The 27,451-nt window shown below is 41.5% G+C and overlaps 1 protein-coding gene across 7 annotated transcripts; it reads left to right on the forward strand.

The window, feature by feature from the left end:
• Positions 1–964: 964 nt before the first annotated feature.
• Positions 965–27,323, forward strand: slc44a1b (solute carrier family 44 member 1b). Of its 7 annotated transcripts, none has more exons than XM_085417259.1 (17): positions 965–1,326; positions 1,719–1,808; positions 5,470–5,612; positions 7,625–7,761; positions 12,319–12,412; positions 12,493–12,662; positions 12,786–12,875; positions 12,965–13,122; positions 13,208–13,394; positions 13,884–14,052; positions 15,663–15,819; positions 16,836–16,919; positions 16,995–17,132; positions 17,798–18,034; positions 20,462–20,560; positions 21,750–21,853; positions 22,890–27,323. In XM_085417259.1, the coding sequence occupies exons 1-17, from the start codon at positions 1,303–1,305 to the stop codon at positions 23,032–23,034; spliced, it is 2,226 nt and encodes a 741-aa protein (XP_085273385.1). In that variant the 5' UTR covers positions 965–1,302; the 3' UTR covers positions 23,035–27,323. The 7 variants fall into 7 exon arrangements, with proteins under 7 accessions (XP_085273385.1, XP_085273413.1, XP_085273402.1 ...); XM_085417287.1 differs by having other exon boundaries at positions 21,671–21,853; positions 22,890–23,022; XM_085417276.1 differs by having other exon boundaries at positions 21,671–21,857; positions 22,890–23,004.
• The last annotated feature ends 128 nt before the right edge of the window (positions 27,324–27,451 follow it).

Consider the following 27,451-nt stretch of genomic DNA (forward strand, 5'->3'; position numbering starts at 1 on the left):
GATGGTGTGTTGTGTATGTGGTGACTGGTGGAGAATGTCAACAGTGCACTGAGTGTTCGCATGGACGTGAAACAAAGATGTCACTTCTTTAAATGTTGCAGGAGCTCTGCGTGGCAGTCTGTCGGTGGAGGTCAGAGGTCAAACTGCTTTCTTTAAAAGCTTTATCAAAATCAGCAGGTTTACAGTGACAGACACAGTGGCTTTCTTCAGCATCAACAGCAAATGCACACTGAGGAAGAGGAGGGAAATGAAAGTACATAAATACATACATGCAGGGGAGCTGACAACACCAGAGCAGCTTCTTCTGCAGCACAGGTCAAACTTATCATCCCGACAGTGAAAACATCAAAAGGATAAACAGTATTTGTAAGTGAGGAAGTTTACTGAAAATTAATCTTCAGCTCCTCTTATTTTGGTTGCCACAGATGATCATTTGCCTCCATCTCCACAACAACCCTCTGTATGTCCTCCTTCACTATATCCATGAACCTCCTCTAACGTCTTTCTTTTTCCTCCTGCCAGCCAGCTCCACCTTCATCATCATTTGTCCAGTACATTCACTCTCCCTCCTCTGCACATGTGCAAATCATCTCAGCCTCACGTTTCTGACTGAGCTCATTTTTAATCCTGCATCCTGTTTACTCCCAATGGAAATCTGAGCACCTTCAGTAGCAGATATCAATCTGGTTTGCAGAAATGTATAATTGCGGGATTTTGGGGGAGAAACTGAGGTTTAATTCTTTATTTATTGCATAGATTGTTGCATAACTTTGGGGTATTTCACTCTGTTTGAGAAAACTGTTGATGATTACTTAAAAGATGTGACTGTTTAGAGTGTTTTGTGTTACTTTCTAGTGTAGATTAGCTCTACAGGGCAAACAGCGGCATCTTGCCTTTAGAATGGATTTAGTGGTCAAAGCGGGTACTGCAGCTGCAGGTCAAAAACGGCTTTGTTGTTCTGCTCCGCTCACGGCGCGGGCACAAGCGCAAGCGCAATGAGATGAATGGCCGCAGCACCTGACGGCCCACCAGGAAGTGTGGCGGACAAATCCTCGGCCGTTAATCCCCGCTCGGTTAGGTACCCGGAGTAGCCTCCGACAAGTAGAATGCTCAGCGGGTCGGAGCGTTCTGTCTGACCGTCGGGACCGTCTCCGCTCCGGGTTCGGCCTCCGGGATCACGCGGGGCTGGTCGTCTCCTCCTCGCCCCCCACCCCCCCGCCTGTCGGGCTCCAGACCCCGCTGCTGCTGAGCTGAAGCTCTGTGAAGCTCCGTGAAGCTCCGGGCACCTCCACCCTGACTGCAATGGGATGCTGCGGTAGCACGGAGGTAAGCGCGGCCTGGTTCGGTTCGGCCCGGTTCGGCTCGGTCCGGTACCGTGCTCGTTCTTCTAAGCGTGTCCTTCAGCAGAGCGCCGGTGTGTGTTTATTTTGTGACCGTGAAAGGGAAACCGGTCCCGGGGACCAGAGCGGGCCGAGCTAGGATTAGAGCCAGCAGCTCGTTTAATCCAATTAGCTCCAGCCGGGAACAGGCGGGTAACCGCGGCCTGTGAGCGGCCCCGCTCCGCTCTCTGCGGCCGTAAACAGACACGGAGCTGGGGGATGGAGCCGAGTTAGCAGGCCGGGGCAGGTGGGATAGAGGGAGGGATGGAGTTCCTGAAGGCCCTGCTGTGCTCTCACCGTGTGTGTGTGTGTGCGCGTGCGTGCGTGTGTGTCTTTCAGAGGACAAAGAGAGAATGGAGACCGCTGGAGGACCGGAGCTGCACAGACCTGCCCTGGTTTCTGCTCTTCACCGTCTTCTGCGTCGGCATGGTAACCACAGAAACCCTCCATCAGCACCCACATCACTCACAGTACTACAGTAATGCTACAGTAATAAAAGACACAATACTACGATGATAATATGGCGATAGTAACCTGGTATTCCAGTGATATTACCTCAGGAGTACATACAGTAATGTTGCCACACGACACTACAGTACTATTACTGTAATACCCTGGGTATTATACCTCTGAACTATAGTAATATTACATTAATGATATGCCTAATACTACTACAATGATAACAAAGTAAATATTACAGTAAAGATGTTCTCATAACTACAGTAATTTTAGAGTATTAATACCAACTAATAGTACAATGACAATAAGGTATTAATATCCTATTATTACAGTAATGATAACCTCAGAACTACAATATTATCGTAGAAATATTGTTCTTAGTACTACAGTGATACTACAGTAACATCCCAGTATTACAGTGATGATACCCTCGGATATACAGTATCAATACAGTAATAATAGCACACAAAACTACAGTGATACTCCGGTAATTGCAGTTAATTACAGCAATTACAGTAATGGTACCCCAGTACTACAGTAATAATACAGTAACAATACCCTCAACATTACAGTGATATTATAGCAATAAGAGTTCCAAACAATAGTAATAGTGCATTTATATTACCTCACAATAATATAGTAGTACCACAGTAATAACACTTCCTGTACTACAGTGATACTGTAGCAATAGCACCCTCCTGTATTACAGCAATTATACCACCAATGCTACAGTGATACTACAGTAGTGATACCTCATAAAACAGTCATACTATGCTAATAATGTCCACCAGCACTAGCTGCTAAGTAAAATAAAAGCACAAATTATAGTAGATTTTTGGGTAAATAAGAGCCTACTTGTGATTATGAGCATAACTCTTCTGTCTGTGTTGCTCACAAAATAATTTTATCAGTTTGTGAAGGATTATGTTCAAAATCTCTAACGATAACTGCAATAAAAGTATTTTCACTGTTAGCAATCTTGATCCCATATTAGCCATTATTTAAAAGTTACTTGCTTCGTTTATGAATATTTTCTGAGTTACAAGCGGAATAAATTTTAGTTACTGAAATAAAAACTAGACTTAATTAAAAAAATGAAATGATATTGTTACTTATTAAATTCACCTTGGATATTTTGCCCAACGTATTCTTAACGTGTTCTTTGAAGCAGGTCATATAAAAAAATAAGGTTAAAATCATCACTTCATTACAAAGACTGGAAGAACATAAACAATAATGGATATATAGCTCATAAACGGTGAAATACAATGCTTGTCCTTCCTTCTCGAGAGACGATTGAGTGGTTTTTATTAAGGCTTTCTGTGGCTGAAGTCAAATTAATTAATAATAAAAGTAAAAGTAACACAGCAACGGTCATACCGAGTAGTAAGGACAATTCAATTTTATTTATATAGCGCCAAATCACAACAACAGTTGCCTCAAGGCGCTTTATATTGTAAAGTAGATCCTAGAAAAATAGATACAGAGAAAAATGCAACAATCATATGACCCACTATGAGCAAGCACTTTGGCGACAGTGGGAAGGAAAAACTCTAATGAGTGGCTATTTGAGTCTGAAGCAGTCTGAACAGATGTAACCAGTAAAGTAGCTGATGGCTAAAAATGAAACTATGTTTTATTTTGTTTTTTAAACTTAAATGAGCATATTTTATTCACTGACACTAAACCAAAGATTTTAAATGAAATAAAAATACAAATTATTATGAATCTGCATCTTACTGACTGATAAGCGTTGACCCAGAAAATCAGGCGAGTGAATTTAGCATTTTCTGATGTTTATGGTTGAGAGTTGGTGCTAAAATGTGGAACAAGCCTGTTTTAGTCTAATGTTTTTCATAAAGAACGGACTCTGAGGCTTCTCTGTAACTGGGATTTGGCTGAGCAGCGTGAGAGCGCATGACGGTATAAGCAAGACGTGGGAGATGTGTGAACACTTTGAGAGAAAAAAACATGTATGAAAAGTAAAGTCGGTGAAACTTGCTTTTACAGCTTTGTCTTGTTAAGAATCGACTTGAAGAAACTGTTTGCACTGTAGTTAGAAGCCCCTTCAAACTGCTGCCTGCCTCTGTAATATGTTTGGTGTTGTTGATGTTCTAACAGCGTTTCTGTTTGAGTTGATTTATGAGGAAAATTACTTACTGGACATGCAGCTGAATACTTTTCTGCTGCCAGAAGCACAGATACAGAAAATCTTTACCAGCTTGTGCCACAGTGACTGCATTCATTTTACATTTTAACCCCTTATTGTAAATTTTGACTTAATAAGTCTTCAGTTTTTTTAAATTTTATATACAGTTAGCCATTGTAACACAGTAATCGCTGACGATGGATTACTGCTGAAATGCCGCTGAGTCTTTGCCCCTTAATAAACATGGTTAAGTAGTTTTTCTTCCTTTTCAGCTTAGTAATTACACAACTTTTGGGTTCTCTTACATCTTAAATTTCTGAGAAAAAAACTCAGAAGTAAAGAAAAGACAGCACAGATTGCTTTACTTTTCAAGGTGAAGTGGAAAGATGTTCATTCGCTGGCCCTGGTGGGTTCAACAACTCAAGCGTAAACGCTGTTAGAACATCAACAACATCTCCTGCCAGACTTATTGAGGCAAGCAGCAGTTTGAAGAGACCTGTAACTACAGCACAGCAGTGATAAAACTCATTTTTATTTGCGGCACGTCTGAAGGCAGAAGGCCAGGCTGTATGATGCGGGCAAACTCTCTGATTATTTAGGTGTATTATTTTTTGACTCGGCACCACGACATGTTTGGTTTTATTAAATGCCTCATTCTAACCATAGCTGTTAGACTCAGGCTTGTGAAAGTTGTGAGGTACCTGAAAAAATACAATCAGAATGAATTCTTTTCCAAACTATAACTTGATGTTTAATTGTGTGGCTCTATGTGGACCACACTGAAGCATGTTATTAAACTATATATTTCTGCCCCTTTATATAATTTTTTGGGGGGACTGAATGAATGTGCACATCTGGATTAAGATTCTTGTGGTAACAGGAAGTAGCAGCAGGAGCAGAGCAGGCAGCTGATTGGCTTTTAAAGCCTCAGGCAGAGCTCTGACTGGTCAACAGTCGTTTGATTTTACAACTGAAGCGAGGACAGGAATAGATGCATGAAAATTTTATGATGAGTAGAGAATAAACAGTGAATCTGAGCCTGTTCAGGTCAGAACATCTGCTATTCAGCCCTGATTTCTGAGGATTTAAACCTTTTAGATGTCATGTGGTCTTAGATTTTTCACAGTGATGTCCTGACGGGGTTTTTACTGGAACTCATCCTGAGTTTGGTCATTTTATGTGCTGCTGAGACGAGAGTCATGAAAGTTTCCATATATATTCATAGTCTGGTGCGAGTATCAGTACAGATAAAACACAACAGATTTTCCCAACCATGCAAAAGCTGAAGGCCCAGATTCAAATGTATGCAGTTGATCAGATTAGATTATTGACTGAAGATAAATTAACGTGTAACTGGAGAATGTGACAGCAGTAGATGTGATACAGTGCACTGAGGGATGAGATTCAGTGAATATAGACAGCAAGAAACGCGCCTGTTGCTTAAGGTGTGTTGCACTCGCTGACTCTCTTTCTATCCTCCAGGGCAGCATCTGCGGGTTCACCATCGTCACCGGCGGCGCCGCTCGCCTCGTCTTCGGATATGACAGCTATGGCAACACTTGCGGCCAACGAAATGAACAGATTGAAGGCGTCAGGCTGAGTGGCCTCGACCACACGGACAGGAAGTAAGTACTGAGGTTTTTACTGTTCTTCGTACAGTTAAAGTGTTGAGTTTGTTACTGTTTGACAGGAATCTGTGCATTTTGAAGTTACTTCTGACTATTTGAGAAACAAAAATGTGATATTTGAGTAAATATATACTCCTCTTAACAAAGCAATGTTTAAAAACAGGTTATCAGAGGGGAGATTTTGTGTATGAATTTTTCTGTCGGAAAAACTCGCGACTACAGGAATTCTGTAGTTGGGCTTGTCTTGGTTTATAGGTTGTATTGAGGTGTTCATCTTTACAGTTTATAAAGCTCTTTCAGTGCGTAGCAGTTTCGATTATTGTGTTGATATTTTATTACACAGTGCTGTGTTTTGTGTCTAATAATTAGGATTTTATTGCATAAATATTTTTGGGTTTTTTTAAGTTATCAGGGTCTTTTTGCAGTTTTGTTTCATTTATTTTGTGCTCCTGGTGGTGATATATGTAAATAATTTAATTTCACTGTAATTCTTTAGTATTTTTGTTTGTATTCTGGTTGTGTTGCACATCTGTCCTGTACAGTCTGTCTTTGTTAATTTGCAGTATTACTGAAGTAGTACTTGGGTATTTTTAGAACATTGTGGCAGCTCATCCTGGCACTTTAATACTCGATGCGTTTGAGTTCCTGTGGGAGAGTTCACCATTGATTATGCTGACACTAGCTGAGAGCTGTGACTCATCTCACACACACACACACACACACACGCAGAGCTCCACCTGCTGGAGGGCGAGCAGCTGTTGGAGTTTGGAGGCGATGTCAGACCTACTTTTACACACGGTACAGATCTTTGTTAGGCATCTGTCAGCTCTTTACTGTGTCAGACTGTTTGATCTCTGAGACATTCTGACTGATGTGGGATCAGATGTAGTCTTTCAGCTGATATAAACCCACGGGAACACGAGGCTGAACAGAGAGCGAGGTGATTTCAGGTGAAGTGAGCGGGATCACAGGATCACAGATTCCTGCGCCTGCAGGAGAGGAACGGCGAGGGTTTGAGTCTCTGCAGACTCTTTGTGGCTCTTTGTTTCCATTCGTTGTTGAGTCACACGTTTCTCCCACATCTACATTCCTGCATTCTGCTCAGCTTTAATCCTCCTCTGCTCAGACTCAGCTTCTATTTTTACTCAAACACTTCTGTTCATGACTCAAGTCGGGATTATCAAACTGGGCAGACTGGGCAGCACTGCCAAAATTCAGCAGTCAGTTCAAGTCTACAGTACGTGAAACAGTCAGATAGTAGCAGAACTGATACACGATGGACTGAAGAGCAGGCAGCTGATGTAGTGCTTCTGCTGGGTTTTGTATAATAATGAGGTTGATTAATAATAAAATGGATCATGAGTATAAAATTATAACTTACACTCCGTTTATCCAGTTTTTAAAGTATATTTCCTTAATGTGATTGCATTCTATTGCAGTCTCGACACGCCTCTTTTAATAGAAATTAGATGTAAAATATTCCTGTTCTTAAACATTTCTGCAGTTGATATTTATTTGAATGTGATCCTTTAAAACTGATACTTTAAAACGCACTGAATAAGTAGGTCCATTCAACCCTACTGACGGCCTTACCTGCACTTAAAGACACTTATCAGAAGATTTTTTGCTTTATTTATAATATTTGGTACTCTTCTAAAATCTGGAAAATTGTGCTTTACTTTTAAAAATGCATTGTGTTCTTTATCAGCAATTCCTGAAATTAAATTTTGATAAAGTTACTGGCTTCATGTCTTCATATTTATTAGAAGATGGAGATTTTTCTGGTTTTAGAAGCACCATTTGTTAAATGGTTTAAATGCCAATCCAATGCTGACCTATTTGGTGTCACTCTTTTTTAGATTTTAAGGTCTTTGGAGGCATTTACCTGCATTTTATATATATATATATAGATATATCTATATATCTATATATATATAGATATATATATAGTCATTTTTTCTATTATAAATGTCGATGTGCTGACTTCCTGTACTTTCTGTCGCTTACAGGTTTGTTTTCTTCCTGGATCCCTGTAACATCGACATTGTTCAAAGGAAAATCAAGTCGATGGCTCTTTGTGTGTCTCTGTGTCCCACAGAGGAGCTGAAGACCTACCAGGACCTGAAGAGGTTCGCTATGGTCAATGGTGAGGGTATAAATGTCACACGACTCCTTGCACACTTGAATAGGTGTCTGGATATCCAGATATATTTTTACACGTCTGAGCTGAGGGACAAAGAGGCTTTGTTCTAGGCTTTAGAGGCAGGAGAGGGTGTTGATGGGAAATGTATTTGAATCTGTGTCTTTATTTGTTCAGCAAGGTCAAACATTTAAAGCAGGTAAAGTTTTTGAGGTATAAACAGATTATATGTCAAAGATGAAAACAGGTGAAGCTGGCTGGGGTGATGTGTTGGAGGTGAAAACTGAAAGGTGACGATTGTGCTGAGATCAAGCGTGCAGAATATAAAAAAATAAAAGCAGGTAACTTAATAAATATGAAGATAATGGAAGCAATAAAAATAGAAGGAATTAAAGTGTAAAGAAGCTTATGTGTTTGAGGTGATAGCAGGTGATGTTTTTTAATAGGATTTATTTTCATTTTTCAATAAAAAAAAAACAAAAGCTGTTACAGAACATTTATGGCACATAGTAAATATCTGCAACTCGTTACAGTACGGTAAGTTATTGTGACTATAGGAACACACTTAAGTGTATATTCTTGTATCCATGCCATTCAAGGGTAATTTCAAACATCTGAAAACCCAACACATAAAGTAATAACAATATTCGTGATTACAAGAAACAATTAGGATAATACAGTATGTGGGAGAAAAAAGAACAAAACAAAAAGTAGAGAACACGTTATACAACCCCCCCCCCCCCCCCCCCCCCCCCCCCCCCATACCCTTGTATGGCTAGCAGATGATATGTTGAGGTTAAATAATATAATAAAGTTTGAAAGAAGTATGCAAAGTGTTAAACAGGACAGCCGATGAAGTATTGAAGCTTAAAGCAGGTGAACCATTAAAGATAGAAGTAGGTAAACAGCTGGAGGTGAAAGCAAGTGATGTCTTGAAGTTGTGACGACGCTTAGGCACTAGATGTCCCTGTTTTGGTTTTGGTTTTGTGGTCTTGTCTGATTTGGAGAGTAATTAGCTGTGAGAGCTGGGCCCAGTGAAACACTCCCTCCTGCCTGCACTTGCATTGCTCCTTGTACTGGATTGGATTTGAAACCAACCTTCTAAACTGGACCAGTTCAGCTGCATCATGTTTTCTTGTGTTATTTTTTGCTTTGCACACATTCTGCCGCATGCATGTGCAAGCTTTACACTTCTGACAAAGGCATTCTCTCTAATGATTTTTTTTTTTTAATAATCATTTTCCAGCATGCAAAGTGTTAAAGATGTAACGGGTGATCTGCTGAAGGTGAAAACATACAATGTGCTGAATCTGAAAGCAGGTGTTAAATATGAAGGGTGGGTGATGCGTTGGAGGCGAAAAGCAGGTGGAGTGCTGGAAGTGGCAGGGGATTGGAGGGTGCACTGTGTGACTCGATGTTCTCACAAAGACCGAAGTACGAACATGTTGCTGGTTTTAAAGGAAGCAGTGATGTCAGCACTTGGCCGACCGCGCGCCATCGCGTCACCGTGATGATTGAATGTCTGCAGACCGGACACACCAACAGTATACTGAACTTACAGTACAGTAACAAAGGCAGCATTAATGCGTGTCGTGTAATTGGTGCCACTCTGCTCTGCTTCTCCTCCATCATGGCTGCTCTGTGACTCAGAGCCTTCACTGTTCACTTGAGACACAAACGTGTTGAAACATGACGGCAGACCCTCGGTCAGGTGACCTCACAGCTCCTCCGGCAGTCGTTTATAAAGGATCCACTGTCACAGATTCACACAGAGGAACTAGTTTATCTGCTACACCTGAGCAGCCTGTCACAGAGGCCCAGCTCCAGCACGCTCACACTCAGTTTGTTCATACAAGCGGAAATATTCATATCTGTGTTTCAGATTAAACTTTCAAAATAAAAATCAAATCAAGTTCACAGTCAGGAATGATACAAACTGGGCATATTAGTCAAATGACTGGGCATATTGGGGACTAGTTTCTTTTGGAGCTGTTTGCACTGGATGGTGTTTTTTTCCCCTCTTCAGCCACGCGTTCCCATGGGTTTTTTAAAGGATTTGCACACAAGACATTTTAATGACTGCAGTCATCTGAGCTTTGCATGTTTCTTTTGTTCGAGTTCTTCCCTCATAAGAATGGTGCCTTTGGGTGGTGATTATGTATGGCAGCAAGCATGATCACTGTGAAGAGCAGAGGTAGTGATACCTTTTTGATACAAATATGTGCAATTTTCTGCAATATGTCTATGTTGCACCAATAAATAAAGCCCAAGTAACTAACTGGTTTAAAAATAGTATCATACCTCTAGAGTATATCAGTATAGTATATCCATGTACACTTCAGAGTCCATCAGTAACCAGCAGTGGCCTAGTGTCACTGGAAGCTAAACTGGTCCATGCATCAGACGTGAACTGAGGCACAAAGTGTACAGAAATGCAAGGAGCGATAGCAAGTATACCATAAACTTAGGGCAAGTGACAAAGCAAACTAGGAAGCTACTACTCAAATAATTCTTTGACACATTATGAACAGGAGTAATACTATGATGTACTAGTTCCCTGAACTGTACTATAATCACGTGAAGTATACTGTGAAGCAAAGAAACAACACTATAAAAGTCACACGATTACAAAAACACTGAAACGAGTGGTTAGTAAATCACTACGTGAACTGTGACATGGTCCGTGAGGGAGCCTTGGGGCTGTTGCGGACGAGGGCTGGGGACCCAACACTGGGTAACATCCAGTGCAGGACCCATGGGGTGTGGGACAGAGGGAAAGGGTGTGGCGTAATTCTCAGAGTCACTGAAACAAGGGAAACAAGTGTTAGAAGGGATGCCAGATGCGGATCCAAGGCGTAGGTTGCAAATTGCAAACAGTCTTACTTTTCACAGGCGGAGGCGAAGCATAGAGGGGTTGGTGCGGATGGGGTGTAGAGGTACTCCGATGAGTAAATCCGTTAATGTCAGAGCGCTGGACAGGAAGGCAGGCAGGTGAATGTAAGTGGAGAAGCTGTGTGCTGACCAGTGACTGAACCAAGACGGGTTATGGCAGTGAGTTTCAGCAACATCCAGAGGTTTTCTGTGAGCAGAAGGTACAAGGTCAATACAAGAATAACTATGGCAAGATACTGTCACTGTGGCGGCTTGACTAACGAGGCTTAGCAGACGATCTGGTGGAGAGTGAATATGAGCACTGATTTCAAGAAGCCAGCAGCCCAGATTACACTCAGGTGCAGCCTGTCAGCGGTGATGCGGCGGATACGCTCAGAGTTGGAAACGCCGGCACTGTGGAAAAACCCAGCGCTCACCCTGACCATCAGCTTGGATGTGAAAACCATGAAAGTCTGCATGTTAAGATCATACTGATTCTATAACTTGAGGACTAGAATACCAATATTTTGAATATCAAAAACCCCCAAATTTAGCAGAACAGCAGAACAGCTTATAGTTGAACAGTGGTGCCTTTTTGTACTTTTAGTGACTTGATCCCATAAGTACATCTACTAAAAATCTTGGATGAGTATCAATATTGGTGACCTTGACCTCAAGGTTAAGGTCAAAGGTCATGTTTACTAAAAATCTTGTGAATGCAATAGGTGTATTTACACAGGAAGAATATAATATAGGCTTCTCATACTAATAACTTAACTGACAATCTCTGACACTTTGCAATTTGACAATCTTGATCCAATTCATGCATTTTTGTTTTGCAGGTTTCTCAAGGACGCAGAAAGCAATATGTAGTTAAAATGGTGTCAGTGTTTCAGTGTTTTGACACAATGACATTCAAAGCTTTTTCCCAGTTTACATTCAGTGAATTTTCATAATGATAATCACGCTTCTGGATGTTCAGGCCAGGGCACAATTTGATTGCAAAAATGTTAAAAGATGTTAATGTTGTTTCAACATTATACAATAAGCATAGAACAACTTTTAACCTTGTTAAAATGTAAAAGTGGGATTGTGCCACCTAAAGATTCAACTGCCAGGAGGCTGAGGCGCTGGCACCTGCCAGTATTTTATAAAGTTTATTTTACTGAGTGCTTTGAGTGCTCAGTGAGAGTAGAAAAGCGCTATATAAGAACCAGTCCATTTACCATTTATCTGAATTGTCCTGTGAAGGACTTTGTTCTGAAAAACAGTTTATAAATAAAGATTATTATTATGTTTTATTGTTTTTAAAATGGTTAAGCCAGTAAAAACCTATTTCAGGAACTGTTTGATTTACCGAAACAGATGTGCTTCCATTAGGTCATGCATATTGTCTGCAAACATCATCTGATGCTGTTGGCATAAACAAAATTATATTATCAACATATAGGGATAGTTGATGGTCATTGTGTCCTGTTGTTAACCCATAGATTTGTGGGTATGATTGTACAGTTACTGCAAAAGTGGAATTGCTAGTGTAAACAGCAGCGGTAGCAGAGGACCATCCCAGTGAGACTTTAAAGAACTAGGATCATTAAACCTTGTCAAAGACCTTCTCTGCATCTAAAGGGCCGTATTAGAAGTTATTTTATTATTATTTAAAATATGATGGTAGTTTTTTTTTTCTTTCAGGTTCTGAGCTGTGCTCCTATGAGTTAGCAGCTCATAGATATCCTGTTCTCGAACAGAGGACCACTAAATGCCCCAAACTACCTGTTCCACCCAGGTATGTAGCAGCTTTTCACCCCAAAGTCGCTTGCTTTTTTGCTTTTTCTGTGACCTCTGACCTCTGTCTTCCATTCTCAGTAAACCGCTGCCCGTGTTTAATCGCTGCACTCCGGTGGACATCTCCTGCTACGCAAGGTTTGCTGAGGCTGTGGTGACGTTTGTCGGGGATAACAGTGTTCTGCACCGACTGATCGCTGGCGTCGCTGCCAGTAAAGAGATCATCATCGGACTTTGTGTCCTCGCACTGTGTGAGAACAAGCATCAAACTCTAAGATGAAAATCTAATTCTCATATGGAAGTGCCAAAAACTGCAGTTCTTCTAATGGCCACTTGAGACTCTAACATCACTTTTTTTTGCCTGTCTTTTTCAGTCCTCTCCATGATCCTCATGGTGATCATTCGTTACATCTCTGCTGTCCTCGTCTGGATCCTCACCTCACTGGTTGTCCTTGGATCCCTTGGTGAGATCACTTCCTGTCTGTTTGTTGCATTAAAAGATGTAAACAGATGAAATGTGTCTGAAATCAGGGCTCTGCTTTTTGTGTCTAAGCGGGGACTAGTGTGCTCTGGTGGCTCTACATTGACTACCGGCTATACGGGAACGACACTTCCTCTAAAGTACTGAAGGAAGCGAAGGAGGAGGTGGAGGTCACCAGAGATAGCGGACAGGCACTACTTGTCTATGCCGTTGCTGCCACTGTATTCACTGTATGTACTCGACATCAAACAGAGCATAGAAAGTGTGATCGATTGGTGTTTTAAACCCGAGACTGACTGTGTGTTTTGTCTCCAGATCATCCTTCTGCTGCTGATGCTCTTCATGAGGAAACGAGTAGCTCTGACCATCGCTCTGTTCCACGTAGCAGGAAAAGTCTTCATACACCTCCCCCTCCTCACCCTGCAGCCCTTTGTCACCTTCTTTGCCCTCCTGCTCTTTTGGATCTACTGGATCCTGGTCCTTCTCTTCTTGGGAACCACTGGTCAGTTGCAGCAGTCAAAGAGAAAAGCTGACATCATAAACACGGAGCTGTCCCTCTGATGTGCTCATTTCTAATCCTATCTCTCCTGGTTACTCCCAGTGAACATCTTAACACCTTCAACTCTGCTACTGCTACCTTGGCCTCCTGTCTTCAGTTTAAACTACAATGCTGTTAGATATTCGTCTTTGTTTTGCTAATAAGTCAAACAGCTGGTACATATTTGGTTGAACCCCCCCCACCCCCCAATCACATACACATGTTCACATGTCCAGTTTCTCTCTGTTCTTGTTGTACCTTTTGGTTGTAGTGACTCATTCGTAAATCGTTTATCCTATAAATTGTGCTTGAACCAATTTGGGCGAATCGCGGTACCCGAAACTGTCTCTGTGGATTTATGTTTCTGTTGAACGTTGAATGTAAAGTAGCAGATTTCATTTAGTTTTAGTCATCAAATTATTCTTTCTCTCTTTGCTCTGTGTGGTCGTGCAGGTAACCCCGTACAGAATGAGGAGACGGGGCTGACGGAGTTCAGACTGACCGGTCCTCTTCAGTACTTGACCTGGTACCATGCTGTGGGCCTGGTCTGGATCAGTGAGTTCATCCTGGCCTGTCAGCAGATGACTGTGGCCGGTGCTGTGGTCACGTACTATTTCACAAGGTGAGTCCATACTACACTTTACATACCTTTTTCATACTTGATATTTCACTGGAGAATTTGGTATATGATGGTATTTAAATAGAAAAGACAGCTTCTTTTCGCCTGAGACACTGACTGTAATCGATGTAGTAAAGCAACATGGTGGAAAGTGGATAAAATCAGCTTGGATACTTTTAAGAAAATGAACAGCTGGTCTGTAGGTATTTGGACAATGACAGCAGGATCATGTGTCTCTCTTTCTCCATACCTTTCTTTAGCAATCGTTCTGGTATAAATTTATCTGTGCAGGCTCATTAGCTGTTTTGTCATAAAGTCTAATCTAAGATAAGATGACCTTTATTAGTCCCACACGTGGGAAATTTGTTTTGTTACAAAGTGGACAGTGCAAAGTTACATAGCAAAAATTAGAAAAACACTGGAATAAGATAAGAATAAGATACTGTACACAACTGTACACAATAGAATAGCATAAAATAAAATACTATATATAATAGAATAAAATAGAATACAAATGCTATATACAACTGAGTATAATACAACGATGCCAGAAAAGAGTATTGCACTTAGTATTATTGCTTTTGCACATGTGTGGATGTGTGTGTTTGGTCAGTTGGAGTCTTTGTTGTACAGTCTGACAGCAGTGGGGAGGAAAGACCTGCCCACACCGTGGGTGCCGCAGCCACTGAAGGAGCTGCTCAGTGCTCTCAGAGTCTCCTGCATGTGATGGGAGATGTTGTCCAACAGGGATGACAGCTTAGCCACCATTCTCCTGTCACTCACCACCTCCACTTGTCAAGAGGGCATCCTAGAACAGAGCTGGCCCTCCTGTTCAGTCTCTTCCTGTCCCCAGCTGAGATGCTGCCACCCCTGCAGACCACACCATAAAAGATGGCTGAGGCCAACCCAGAGTCATAGAAGCGCTTCAGTAGTGGGCCCTTCACTCCAAACGACCTAAGTCTCCGCAGCAGCTACAGCCTGCTCTGCCCTTTTCTGTAGAGGGCGTCTGAATTATGAGTCCAGTCCAGTTTATTGTTCAGATGAACACCAAGGTACCTGTAGCTGTCCAGAGTCTCAATGTCCATACCTTGAATGTTTAGTGGTTGCAGTGGAGAATGTTTGTGCCTGCAGACGTCTACCACCAGCTCCTTGGTTTTACTAGTGTTGATCTGGAGGTAGTTCTGCTGGCTAATCTGGTCCTCTTGTTGGTTGTAAGCAGTGGGTTGCAGCTTGGTTACAAGAAGCTACAAAAAGATAATATTTTTGAAGGTTTCTCTTGATTGTAGACATTGGCCGTGATACTTCTAGAGAGTGCGCTTCAGTCATATCGTAATTGTTTGAAGTAAAGTACACTGTGGAGGTGTACAGAGTCAAAATTACAAAAAAATTATTATGCTTGTTTTATCTCAAGGTATTAAAATCATACTGTCTGTATTTCTAGTCACTCTGGTATACAATGACAGCATAATACTGCATCTTTTTAGCCTGCCTTTTTAAACTCTGGATTTCCGAGTGGATTCTCCACATGTGTACCCCCTCGTTTCAGGAAACATAAAGGTTCTTCTAAATGTCTCATGGCAGGAAAGACTCTTAACCAGGACTTTGTGTTTCAGGGACAAGAACCGACTCCCAGTGACTCCAATCCTGTCCTCAGTCCTGAGGCTGGTCCGGTACCACCTGGGCACAGTTGCGAAAGGATCCTTCATCATCACACTGGTCAAGATCCCACGACTCATCCTCATGTACATCCATAATCAGCTCAAAGGAAAGGTACAAAAAGTTTATTTACTAGACTGTTAAGATAAGATAAACCTTTATTAGTCCCACATCTAGGAAATTTTTTGTGTCACAGCAGAAAGTGGACAGTGCAAAGTTACAGCAGCAAAAATTAAGAAAAACAATGGAATAGAATAAGATAAAAGAATAACATACTATATAAAAATAGAATAAAATGCTATAACTAGCGCAAAGCAGTAGTGCATGATGGCAGAATATAATTGCTAAGACTTAAGTTAGAAAGTTACAAGAAGAGAGGAAAGAGGAAATAAGAAAAAAGCTCAGAAATGAGCAGAGCTGCCGTAACAGGCTGCCACACGCCAGAAATCCAACGCTGAAAAAATTAGTTTTCACTTTTACTAAACATGAAGTAATAAAGCAATAAGATGCAAACAAAATACCTAAAATCAAAGTTTTATTTATTCAAATAAATAATTTTTAAAGAGGACAGTGCTTAGTGTAAACTGAATATATACCAACCAAGTAAATGTTATTTCACCAGATCCCATTAAATTGATTTTATGTAACAATTAGTTAAAGAAAGCATTTAGACAGATTTTCTCTTTTTCTGTATGCCCTCTTGAAACTCCTGATGAATCCTGAGATGTGCATAGGTTTATGGATTTTATTTCTCAGTAGGGAACCTTACCATGACACTGTCACTTACAAGAACAATGTGAACCTGTCAGTGGCGAACACACTGTTGCTAAGATTACACGGAAGTGATTCATTGAACAGTTTCACCAATTATGATCAATCTGGAAAAAAAACATCAGAAGAATGACTTGATGTCCTTTAAAGGTTTGGTAACAATACGAAGGGCATCTGTCTGTATGCTGATGATGTTTTGGTGTTCAAACAGAAGTCTCCTCGTCACTACAACAACATTTCTGTTGCATTAACAACTCGTTCATCCTTTTTAAAAATGATTACATGTACAGTGTGTTGTATGTGACATGTAAACATAAATACATTTTATGTATAACCTGATATTATCTGTTGTTTATCAGGAGAATGCGTGCGCTCGCTGTATGCTGAAAACTTGTATCTGTTGTCTGTGGTGTTTGGAGAAGTGCCTCAACTATCTCAATCAGGTAATACTCCACCCTCTTCTCTTCTCTTCTCTTCATTGATATGATCATCTCACCATGTCTGGTTTTATTTCCCAGAATGCATATGCAGCCACAGCCATCAACAGCACCAGTTTCTGCACGTCTGCACGTGATGCCTTCGTGATCCTGGTAGAAAACGCGCTGCGAGTCGCCACAATAAACGCCATTGGAGACTTTGTGCTCTTCCTGGGGAAGGTGAGGCGGGAGCTTGATTTTTCATTTTTCCTGCCAGTTTGTGCTGCTTTGGAGGAAGGATCTTCACTTTGAGTGTGATCACCTAACTGGATGTTGCTGTAAGAGAGCTTCGAGTGCTCAGCTACAGCAGAAAAGCACTATATAAGAACCAGTCCATTTTCCATTTACAGTTCTGTGGGATTAAGTTCAGAATTTCCAAAACATTGACTTTAAACACTTTTACTGGTCCCGTGAAATGAGATTTGATGCCATGCCTAAATTTTTTTTCTATACTATACGTATACGCCAGTATAGGTGGGGAAAGGAGCTATTAGCTAGCCAGATCCAGAAACAGTGCTATTATGTTCGTCTTCCTTCCTTTTCTTTGCATTTGTTTTTTAGCTGTAAAATCTAGTGGCAGGGAGGGCTTTCATCTTGGCTTTTGTCCACCATTCTCCTGTCACTCACAGACAGATAAATTTCTAGCTTACAAACACCCCAGCAGAGCTGGAGCTGATGTTGACTTGTAGGTTACCTGTCTAAGGTGTTCTCGGGAGCTCTGTTGCTTTTTGTCTTTAGTAGGAAAAAAGTAGCTAGTGAACTTTGAAGCATCACGGCATATGGACAGTGGATTTCAGTTTTTCTTTTCCCACCTGTCATCAGTTTATTTGAATATATCTCCTCAGATCCTGATTGTGACGACGACGGCGTTCGCTGGAGTCCTCCTCCTGAACTACCAGCGGGATTACGCAGAGTGGCTGCTGCCGCTCATCATCGTGTGTCTTTTCTCCTTCCTGGTGGCCCACTGCTTCCTGTCCATCTTTGAGATTGTGGTGGACGTCCTCTTCCTCTGCTTCGCCATTGATACAAAGTACAACGACGGCACTCCAGGGAAGGAGTTCTTCATGGACAAAGCTCTGATGGTGAGATCTTTCGTCTGTCTCCCTCAGAGCTCGGTGAATTTAATAAAAGGACTGATATGGTAACATTCAACTCTGAAAATATGCTAGTGTAATGATGACCTGCAGCAATGTTCCCTCTATGCTGCGCGCATGCGCAATTGCGCACTGCTGGCACGGTCTCTGCGCACAGAAAATCTGCATTGCGTTAAAACTTTAACAATTCTGTTTTGCAGTGTTAGTCAGTAAGTGACTGGCTGCTGGGATTAGAACGATGCCACCTTATCCCATAGTCCAGCCAATAATGCGATTCACATTCGTATATACGCAGCTAATCAACGTCGTTGACAGGCTATGACAGCGTCCTTATGTGCCGACACCGGTGTTTTAGCTAGCAAAGCGGCGTGGCTGATGTGGAGTGAAGCCATGTTAATGACAACGTGGAGATGTGAGCAGGACAGACGGAACAATTGACGGGAAAAGTGTGGACTTTATACCAGTTTTTAAATTGTGTTGATAGACCACGTAAAACCAGAGTTATGATAAAAATATATGCAATGTTTGGTTTTCTTCCTTAATACTATCGTTGTTTATATTTCCTGCGGGAAGAAACGGCGTTTTATAAGGAAAACGCTCGAAAGCCTGTGAGCAAAAACAAAAACAAAAACATGGAGGAAGTGGAAAGAAAGGCTCTTGGCTCTTTCAAAGGAAGAGTACCCAGCCACTGGTACAGATATGTAGACGACACCTGGGTCAAAATCAAGACACAAGAAGTGGAATCCTTCACTGCGCACATTAACGCCGTGGATAAAAACATCAAGTTCACCAGGGAAGACACAAAGGATAACTGTTTGCCTTTCCTGGACTGCGCTGTGCACATTGAAGAGAACGGCAACCTCAACATCGAAGTTTACCGGAAGCCCACACACACGGACCAGTACCTCCTGTTCGACTCCCATCACCCTCTGGAACACAAACTTGGGGTAATCAGGACCCTACACCACCGGGCAGAACATGTTCCCTCTAAGCCTGAAGGGAAAAAGAAGGAACACACACATGTAAAGGAAGCACTTAAAACATACGGTTATCCTAATTGGGCATTTATCAAGTCAGCAAAGATGCACAGAAAAGAAGATCAGACACCAGCGAAGGAGGATAAGAAGGACAGACGCAGCAACATTGTCATCCCCTATGTAGCCGGTGTATCAGAGAAACTCAGGAGGGTTTTCTCCAAGCATGACATCCCAGTGTACTTCAGACCCAGCAACACACTCAGACAAAAACTGGTTCACCCGAAAGACAAAACTCCAAAACACAAACTTAACAACGTGGTGTATGCTGTACAGTGCAGCGAGGAATGCCCAGACCTCTATGTCGGAGAGACCAAACAGCCACTTCACAAGCGCATGGCACAACATAGAAGAGCCACCTCCACAGGACAAGACTCAGCAGTCCATCTGCATCTTAAGGATAAAGGACACTCTTTCGAGGATGCCAACGTTCACATTTTGGACAGAGAGGACAGATGGTTTGAAAGAGGAGTGAAAGAAGCCATCTATGTCCACTGTGAGCGACCATCTTTGAACAGAGGCGGTGGTTTACGACACCAACTGTCTGCCATGTGTAATCCAGTTTTGAGATCCCTCCCCAGGCGCCTTAATGCCCACTCACATCCTGGGCCATCTGACCTTAGGAAATCACATGATAGGGTGGGGCCAGGTTTCACAATGAGCTCACCCTAAACCCTGGCTGATTGTGACCCACACCCACTTTCACACCTTGGCTCATGTGATTAGGGTCATCAGGGGGTCCTTTGTCCCTCTTTGGGGGGAAACTCCCAATGGGTTTAAATCTGGGACTCTCCACCATTTGACCTTAGAACTGAAGAAGCTTCTCGGATGAGAGGTGAAACGTCTTGAAGCAACTCAAAGAAGTCCAGACGCTTTTCTTTCCAAGCTCCTTAGACTACTTTCAATAGTGTTAACATACTACACAGGTCATGAACAAGAATTTTTAAAAATTTTCATTGTAAGTGGGCTAAAGCAGTTAATTAAAAGTAGCCTAACATAAATGTAAATGCTGTAATTTGATTATTTTAATAAACCATGTAACTTGGATGGATTTGATGCTGGCATGACCACAGTGCACACATCTAATGTTGCTCCCAGTGGTCCAAGGGACCGCTCAGGGAGTTTGTGTGTTCGCTCAGACACACGAAAAATTAGAGGGAACATTGACCTGCAGGTGTCAGTTCAAGAAGGGGAAGTTGTTTGTCGTAGAATCTCCAGTTTGCAATTCATCATGGGATGTGTAGTTCCTTTATTGTTAAACATAATTATGTTCAAAATAAAGTTCTGATCATGATTGCTAATAAAAGGACTTTCTTGAATATCAATGGGGTGCAGTGTTTTAATGTGTTTGGTCTTTGTCCACCTTTCTGTGTTCCTGCAGGAGTTTGTGGAGAGCAGCCGGCGGTTGGAGCGTGCTGTGGAACGTGGGCGGAGTCGGGTGAAGGAAGTGGCATCAGAAGGGGCGGAGATCAAGCCCATGGTGAGTGACAATGACACCAGAGGGGGCGTGGTCAGGCAGAAGAACTCGTTGGAGGCGGCATCGGTGGGTCCAGACTGGGGTTGTGACGGGGAGTGGGAGGAACATCAGGAATTCCAGGTGTACTACCTGTTGGTGGGGGTGCTGGTGGACTGGATGCTGATGGAGCAGACTGACTTTGTCCTCTGTCTCAGCGAGGACGTCGTCCTCTTCCTGTGTGTCTACCTGCCCACCTCCACTCTCTTCCTGTTCGTCAGCCTGCTGAACACACCAAACCCCGCCCCCTCTGCCCATTCACATGTTAAATCAGCCGCCGTAAACACTGTGTGCTAACCTATACATGCTAACTGATGCATGTGGTGACTCAAGCATGCTGACTGGATGGCCCACTGACGCATGCAAGCCAAACCCATTTACATCGCCGCCATCATCACCATCATCATCATGCTGGCTGCTTCCTCAGAGACTAAACTCCTACTGACTTTTTGTTTGTAATCTATTTATTTTTTACTTTTGTAATTTTTATATTTGAAATTTTTTTTTTTTATAAATGTGTTGATGTTTTGTTGCTGTTTGAGTGAACTTCTGTTCAGCCTTATTTTCTCACTGTGGTGCTTTAAACAAGAAGAAGGACTCAGCAGATGGTAAGCTGCAGCTTCAGGTTCATGGTTCAGTCTCAGGCTCTCTTTATGCTTCTGTGATTCTGGTCCTGTCATCACATTTTTAGATATACTACCTTATGATTGGAGAAAAATTATGTAAACTGAGATGCAAACTCTGCTCTTCCCTGCTGATCAGAATGATCGAATAACCAATAAAATTGGAACAGACGTAAGACAGGTTAGTTAATTTTTAAAATATGAATCAAAAATGTTTACAGAGTTCAGTTTATGGACCATAGATTTAAAAACAATCTATTTTTCAGGAGCTGATTGAGGTTAACTAAAGGTGGTTTTTTGAAAGATGCTTTCTTCTGGGTCCTAGCTTCCTATTTGGTTTCAAAGAATGATATTTCATCACTTGAACTCATGTCCCTCATAGTTCGAGCAGCTTAGGAAGAGCTAGGTCTGACTCAGAAATGAATTCTAAAGGGTTCATTATTTTCCCCACCAGATGTTTGCTCCTGGTAGAGTGAGACGAATTAAAAACCAGAAACCAGGTGGTTGTCACATCCTGTATGTTTGTCCTTCAGCGACCCCCAACAATCAACCAAAGAAAAACTGCAGAGAAACAAAAAACAACCAAATCTAGAAGCGCAGCAACAACAGAGAGATGCAAAGGACCACTCCAGCTCTTGTAGGTTTGTGCAGATTGTGTTTCAGTTTGTGAAAAATCCCCAGTATTTTGTCACAGTAGTAACAGCACTGGAAAAATAGCTGTGGTGGATAAACTTTACCCTGAATCGCTTCTAAAAGTTTTGCAGAGTAGTTTAAGGATAGCTTTTCCACTCTGGAGCCAAACAGCTAAAATGGCTATTTTAACTGTTATAACACCAGTTCATTGTAATACCGTAACGTCAAAAGCCTACAACTTTAAGAAAGAGGTCCAACAATCAGACAAAACTTTTATGAACAGCACTTGGAGATGATGGAGAGGAAGAACTCCCTTTTAACAGGAAGAGACTGCCAACAGAACCAGGCTCAGGGAAGGATGGACTGTCTCGATCAGTTGGAGGTTATTTGGCAGCTTCTAGGCTAATCTTTTACAAATATAACACCAAGGTCCTTCAGTTAGTCTTACAGCGAAGCCAATTTTGCCTAAAAACTATCATTGTTTTGCTAATGGTTGCTCAGTTTAGGATTTATGCCAGGAGGTCGTCCTTTGGTGGCAATAGCTACATAGATCTTACAAGTGTTTGTAGACAAAGTGGTGGTTAAAGGTGATGCTATCTGGAAACTACTGCTTGTATGAAGCCAGATATCAGAATGTAAGATATAGTAAATGGTGCTGTAGTACTCGAGGAAAGGGGTTTTACCACAACATTTACCCCTTTTAGCTCTAAGTCCATAGGGCCCCATTTATTCTAAGCATCCCCATGAGCGTCCCCATGAAACAGGATCCCCAGAGATTGGAACTCTCATGGAAATAAGGGACCAACTGAAGAATTGTTACACCCCTAATAATGATGATGATAATAATGATAATAATATTAAAAACTTTTAAGTGAGTAACTTAGTGAGAAAAACTAGGAAATAAGCAAACCCTGCTCCAGCTATGTGGACCTGACTCACCTTCATCTCCCATTATGCTCTGCTCTCTCGTCCATACCCTGTGTGACTGCCTGTAATGTGTAATGACTTGTGTTAACCATATGACCGTTTTGCTGTTTCAGGCTCCGGGGACGAGTTCAGCTTGACCAAAATCAGCCAATGGGACTTGTTAAAAAGAGACATTCCAAATGTTTATTTTTACCAACGTGTAACATGTTTACTATGGTTTCACTCCAGGGAAAACAATATTTTAATAAGAAACTGTAAAAAAGTAACAATGTAATGAAGCACTTTATATTGAAGCGCTGCAGATTTTAAACCGGCTGATGCATTTTTTTCGTAGTGATGTCCTTTTTTATAAAACTCACCCCAACTCATCGCTCACTCTTCAGTTCCTAACAGTTTTCAGCCACTTTTCCGTTTTTTGTCTTAACGTTTGTTTTGGAGACGACCCGCGCATCGCGGAAAACAGCTCGTCAACCAAGTCATCAAAGGGACGGGGCCTGTGGACAGGCGGAACAGCAGCCATAAAACTCCATTTATTTGGTGGACGAGATCTGTCCAGGTCATACCGAGGCTGTCAGACTCTATGTGGGATGGATCACCACGAGTGTGCGTTTTTTTGTTTTTTCTACCGTAGTTACTGCTACAACCTGCAAGGTGTGGGTCATGAGACCAGTTATGTGACTCCTTAATGCAGCACCTTCAGTTTGCTGAAGCCTGAAGTTCTCCTGCAGCTAGGAAGGACAACAGAGCTTGTGGAGAAGACGGGGTTAGTGGCTCTTTTTTAAATCCACCAGACTTGTTTGACAAAAACAGGGATTTTTTTAACACTGAAAATGAGTGTTATTGACCTATTTGTGTGACTTTTGCTTTTTAATGCATTAGTTTAGGTCCGAATTAATGCATTATAACACCAAAGTAGCACAATATTACAAACTATTCAATTGTGGCAACAGTAGATGAGTAACTCCTGTGTTCTTTGAGGTAAAATTACTGTTTTGATGAATGGGGTCTGGTGGAGTGTAACAGCTTCAGTTACTTGTTTAAGAAAAGCTGTTTAATATGGGTAAAGTGGAGAAAATCTTGTGTACATAGCAGCTCATGGTTCTTGTTTGTGCATCTGCTTGTGGGCGTGGCCTTCTGCCACCCACTGCAGATAACATATTGACTGTGAACAGTGGAAAATAATTTTAAAAGGTTTCCTGACTGATAAATCAATACATTTGAAATCACGCTCTTTTTAAAAAATATCAATCAGTCATTTCAAACACCAAGATATGTATTGTGCATTGCCTAAACATATCAGGACAGAATCTTTGATGCATATCAGACCTATAAATAGCCTATAGAAAACTGTCTCCATCAGTCACATGACTCTCACCTCGTAGGCTGTAACAATCAGCCGAGTCCCCTTGTGGTCGGGGCTCAAAATGGTTTACTGGCGTCAGAGACGGATGCTCCAACAAACAATCACCCGGATCCCACTTCCTGTCCAGAGCTGAAACCGCCGTCTCTGAAACGGCCACAAATCAAATTGTTGTTTCCATTGAGAAGACGGTGGGAGATGTGACGGCTGAGTTCAGTCAGCAATAAAAAAAACTGCATCATGTGACCACATCAACAACGACAACAAGTCTTCCTGCTTCCTTTTGTTCAACATGTTCCAGGTTCAATGATTAATTTCGCCTCAGGCAGGAAGTCCGACCAATGGCTCGACTGTCAGAGGTTTAATCTCCTTTTATTGTTCAACAAGGCAACTCATTGGGCAACCTGAGAAAGAAAGGTTGCCCAAAATGTGAGTTTGAGTTATCAGAATGTCTTGAGTCAAGTGCTGAAGAAAGTGAAACTTTTGATTTGAGAGCAACGGTGCTGCCGAGGAAACTGCTCTCCTGGTTGGCCAACATGTTGCCTTGTTGCACTGCAGGTTAAGCTGTGTGTGAGGCTGAATCCAAGCGTCCTTCCTTCAGACTGAAATACAGACTTAACCCAGATAGCAAACATGTCTGGCCTTATCTGGGCACTTTGGGGACCTACAGTTCAGTTATGTTGTGTAGACTGAACACTCCTATATCATCCCAAATCCTAAATCATTATGATGATCTGCACATGAGTACCTCCCATTGGAAACCAGGTTCAAAATGGAGGGAAATTAATAAAGGTTTAGAACCTAATTAGTGCTGCAAATAAAATCCTAAAATTTCCCTCACCAAAACTGAAGCTCAGAACATTTGGACAGTCAGTTAGTACAGAAACCTCACAGCAGCCATATTATTGGTCAGATAATTGCAAAAAAATGCTTCAACAAACATGGTGCAGAGGTCCAGTTCTAACTCCAGTTACTTGAGGTGAAGCCTAGCAGACAGCTAGCCGCTACAGTCAGCTGTATCACTATCCAGCTGTCAGTCAAATAGACCACACCCCTAATTATGCAAACTTCAAGCCTTAATATAATTTAAAGAGGTGAGTTATAAAAACATTCTTGACCTGTAGACGTGTTATGAAGGTGTAAATTATCTATAGAGACAAAAAACGTTTTTATATAAACTGTAAACATGTTTATTTCTGCTGTAAAGTTTTAACATGGGGGTTTATGGGGACTGACTCACTGCTGGAGCCTCCGGTGGATGTTAGAGGAACTGCAGCTTGTGGGCACTTTACCATTTGCATCAGTGGAAACAGCAACTTTCATTCACATTATTCAAGAAATGTTGCCTTTACAAGCTGTTTACAGTAAACTGAAGCTGAAGGTGTTTCCATGGAGACATCCTAAGGATGAAGTCTGGAGTTTGGACGTTCTCTGGGTTCAGTCAGTTTAAAGTTTGTTGTGTTCAAACATCGACCTGCTGACATGTTTCTGGTCTGAGTCTGTGACGATGAACATCTGTGTGCAGTTTAACACTTTTTGTTCCTGAGATGTTAATGGGCGCAGCTGATTGGCTCCGACCGGCGGTGTTTAGGCTGCGACTGTTCCCATCATGCACCTTGTCTCTGCCAAACACCTTCACTTTGACAGATAAACCGCTCAGAGAGGCCAAACTGAGGAGCGTCTCCTCCAAACAAAAACAAAACAACCCGACAGATTCACAAGCTGTTGTGGAAAATCTCTCCGTGTGCAGAAAACTGGACCTCAGTCTGACATTCAGCTTTCAATTATTAAGCGCATGTGTGTGAAAAAGCAGCGAGGCCGTGGTCGCCGCACTCGATGCTCTGAGCATGTTAACTAATTGCACTAAAGATGGAGTTCATTCATCACTGACGTCCGTTTGAATTAGCTGTAAAGTATTTTAGATGAACAGTGTTCGTAGCTCAGATATTACCACACACACTTACACTCTCTCACACACACATTTATTCATGTTTAAACGTCCCAAAAAGAAAAAACTAAGAGCAATCAAAGGAAATATTTAACTCCTGCTATTCAGATACACTTAGATTAGTTTGGACCATGTGACTGCTGTCGCCGGGCAGATTAATTTGACTGCAGATTAACCTGGAACTGAGAAGTTTCATTCCAACATCAGAAAAGTCTGATCATTTCAAGTATTCAGTTAGAATTTGTACAGACACTTATATACAGGACTCAAATCAATCAGTGTGATTGGAATAATGACAAAAACGAGATTGAAAACAAACGTGGTGATATAAAAACAGTAAAATCCTCATCAGGCTTTAAGTGGTGTGTCTCCTAAAACACAAACAGACTTCACTTTGGGGTATTTTTGTCCAGACATCTCTACAGAATTGTTTTAATTAAGAAACTTTAGAGGGTTTTCTGGCGTGACTGGCCTGTTTAAGGACTTTATGTGAAAATCATAAACTAACAAAGCAAATTTGTTATTTATTTAACTCTATTTCTTCTTGGGATGAAACATTTCAGCTCCACTTCCTTGTCTGCTGATTAATTGTACGTTTCATTTACCATTATCCATCCAGTCGGCACGCAGAGGTCAAGCTGCTGCTGAAGGTATAGGGTCAGCAGGTGAGCTGTGGGTTAGTGACACTCCAATCAGAATCTTTGTATCGACTGACTTATGCAGCGTTGTCATAATCAGACTGCTTTTTTTTTTTCAGTGGATCTTATTGTATTTTTTTATTTAAACACAGGGTGCATCTAACTTTAAGGTCAAATCTGTCAAATTTGCATAAAGAAAACAGCTTTTAAAAAAAAGAAGCACCAGTTTGAAATCACACAGGTAAAAACACAAATTTAAGGCTGATTTAAGTCAAATTCTGTCTCGTCTCAGAAGGTAAAGAATGTTTCCAAAACCTGAACTGAGCCCCAGATCTGTCACAAACGTGACCTGGTGTTTGTGATGTTTGAGCTGCTTGTAGCTCAGTGAGATTTAGGTTACAGCCTATGTGAAAACATTTCACCTCTTCTTTAAAATAAAGTATAAAAACTTCATCGTTACTGGAGGGTTATCAGGTTGCATCTCGTCTTTCTACTTTAAGAAGTTTAGAATGGGTTAGCTTTGAGTCTCGACAAATTTGACCAAACTCACAAAAACTATCCAAATACAAAGTAAATTTCATGTATGTTTTTTTTTTTTTTTTTACTTCACAACATTGTTTCAGTTCATCACCATTATTTTTTCCCAAAGATTTGCTTTATGTATTTCAGTTAACTAAAGTGTTTTTTCAGGCTTTAGTAATTATAATAAGTGGTCTGAACAGGAGGTGG

This window comes from Rhamphochromis longiceps, linkage group LG2, assembly GCF_057381845.1.
Source record: "Rhamphochromis longiceps isolate RC_006_pf linkage group LG2, R_longiceps_female_GT1.1, whole genome shotgun sequence".
Lineage (NCBI taxonomy): Eukaryota > Metazoa > Chordata > Actinopteri > Cichliformes > Cichlidae > Rhamphochromis > Rhamphochromis longiceps.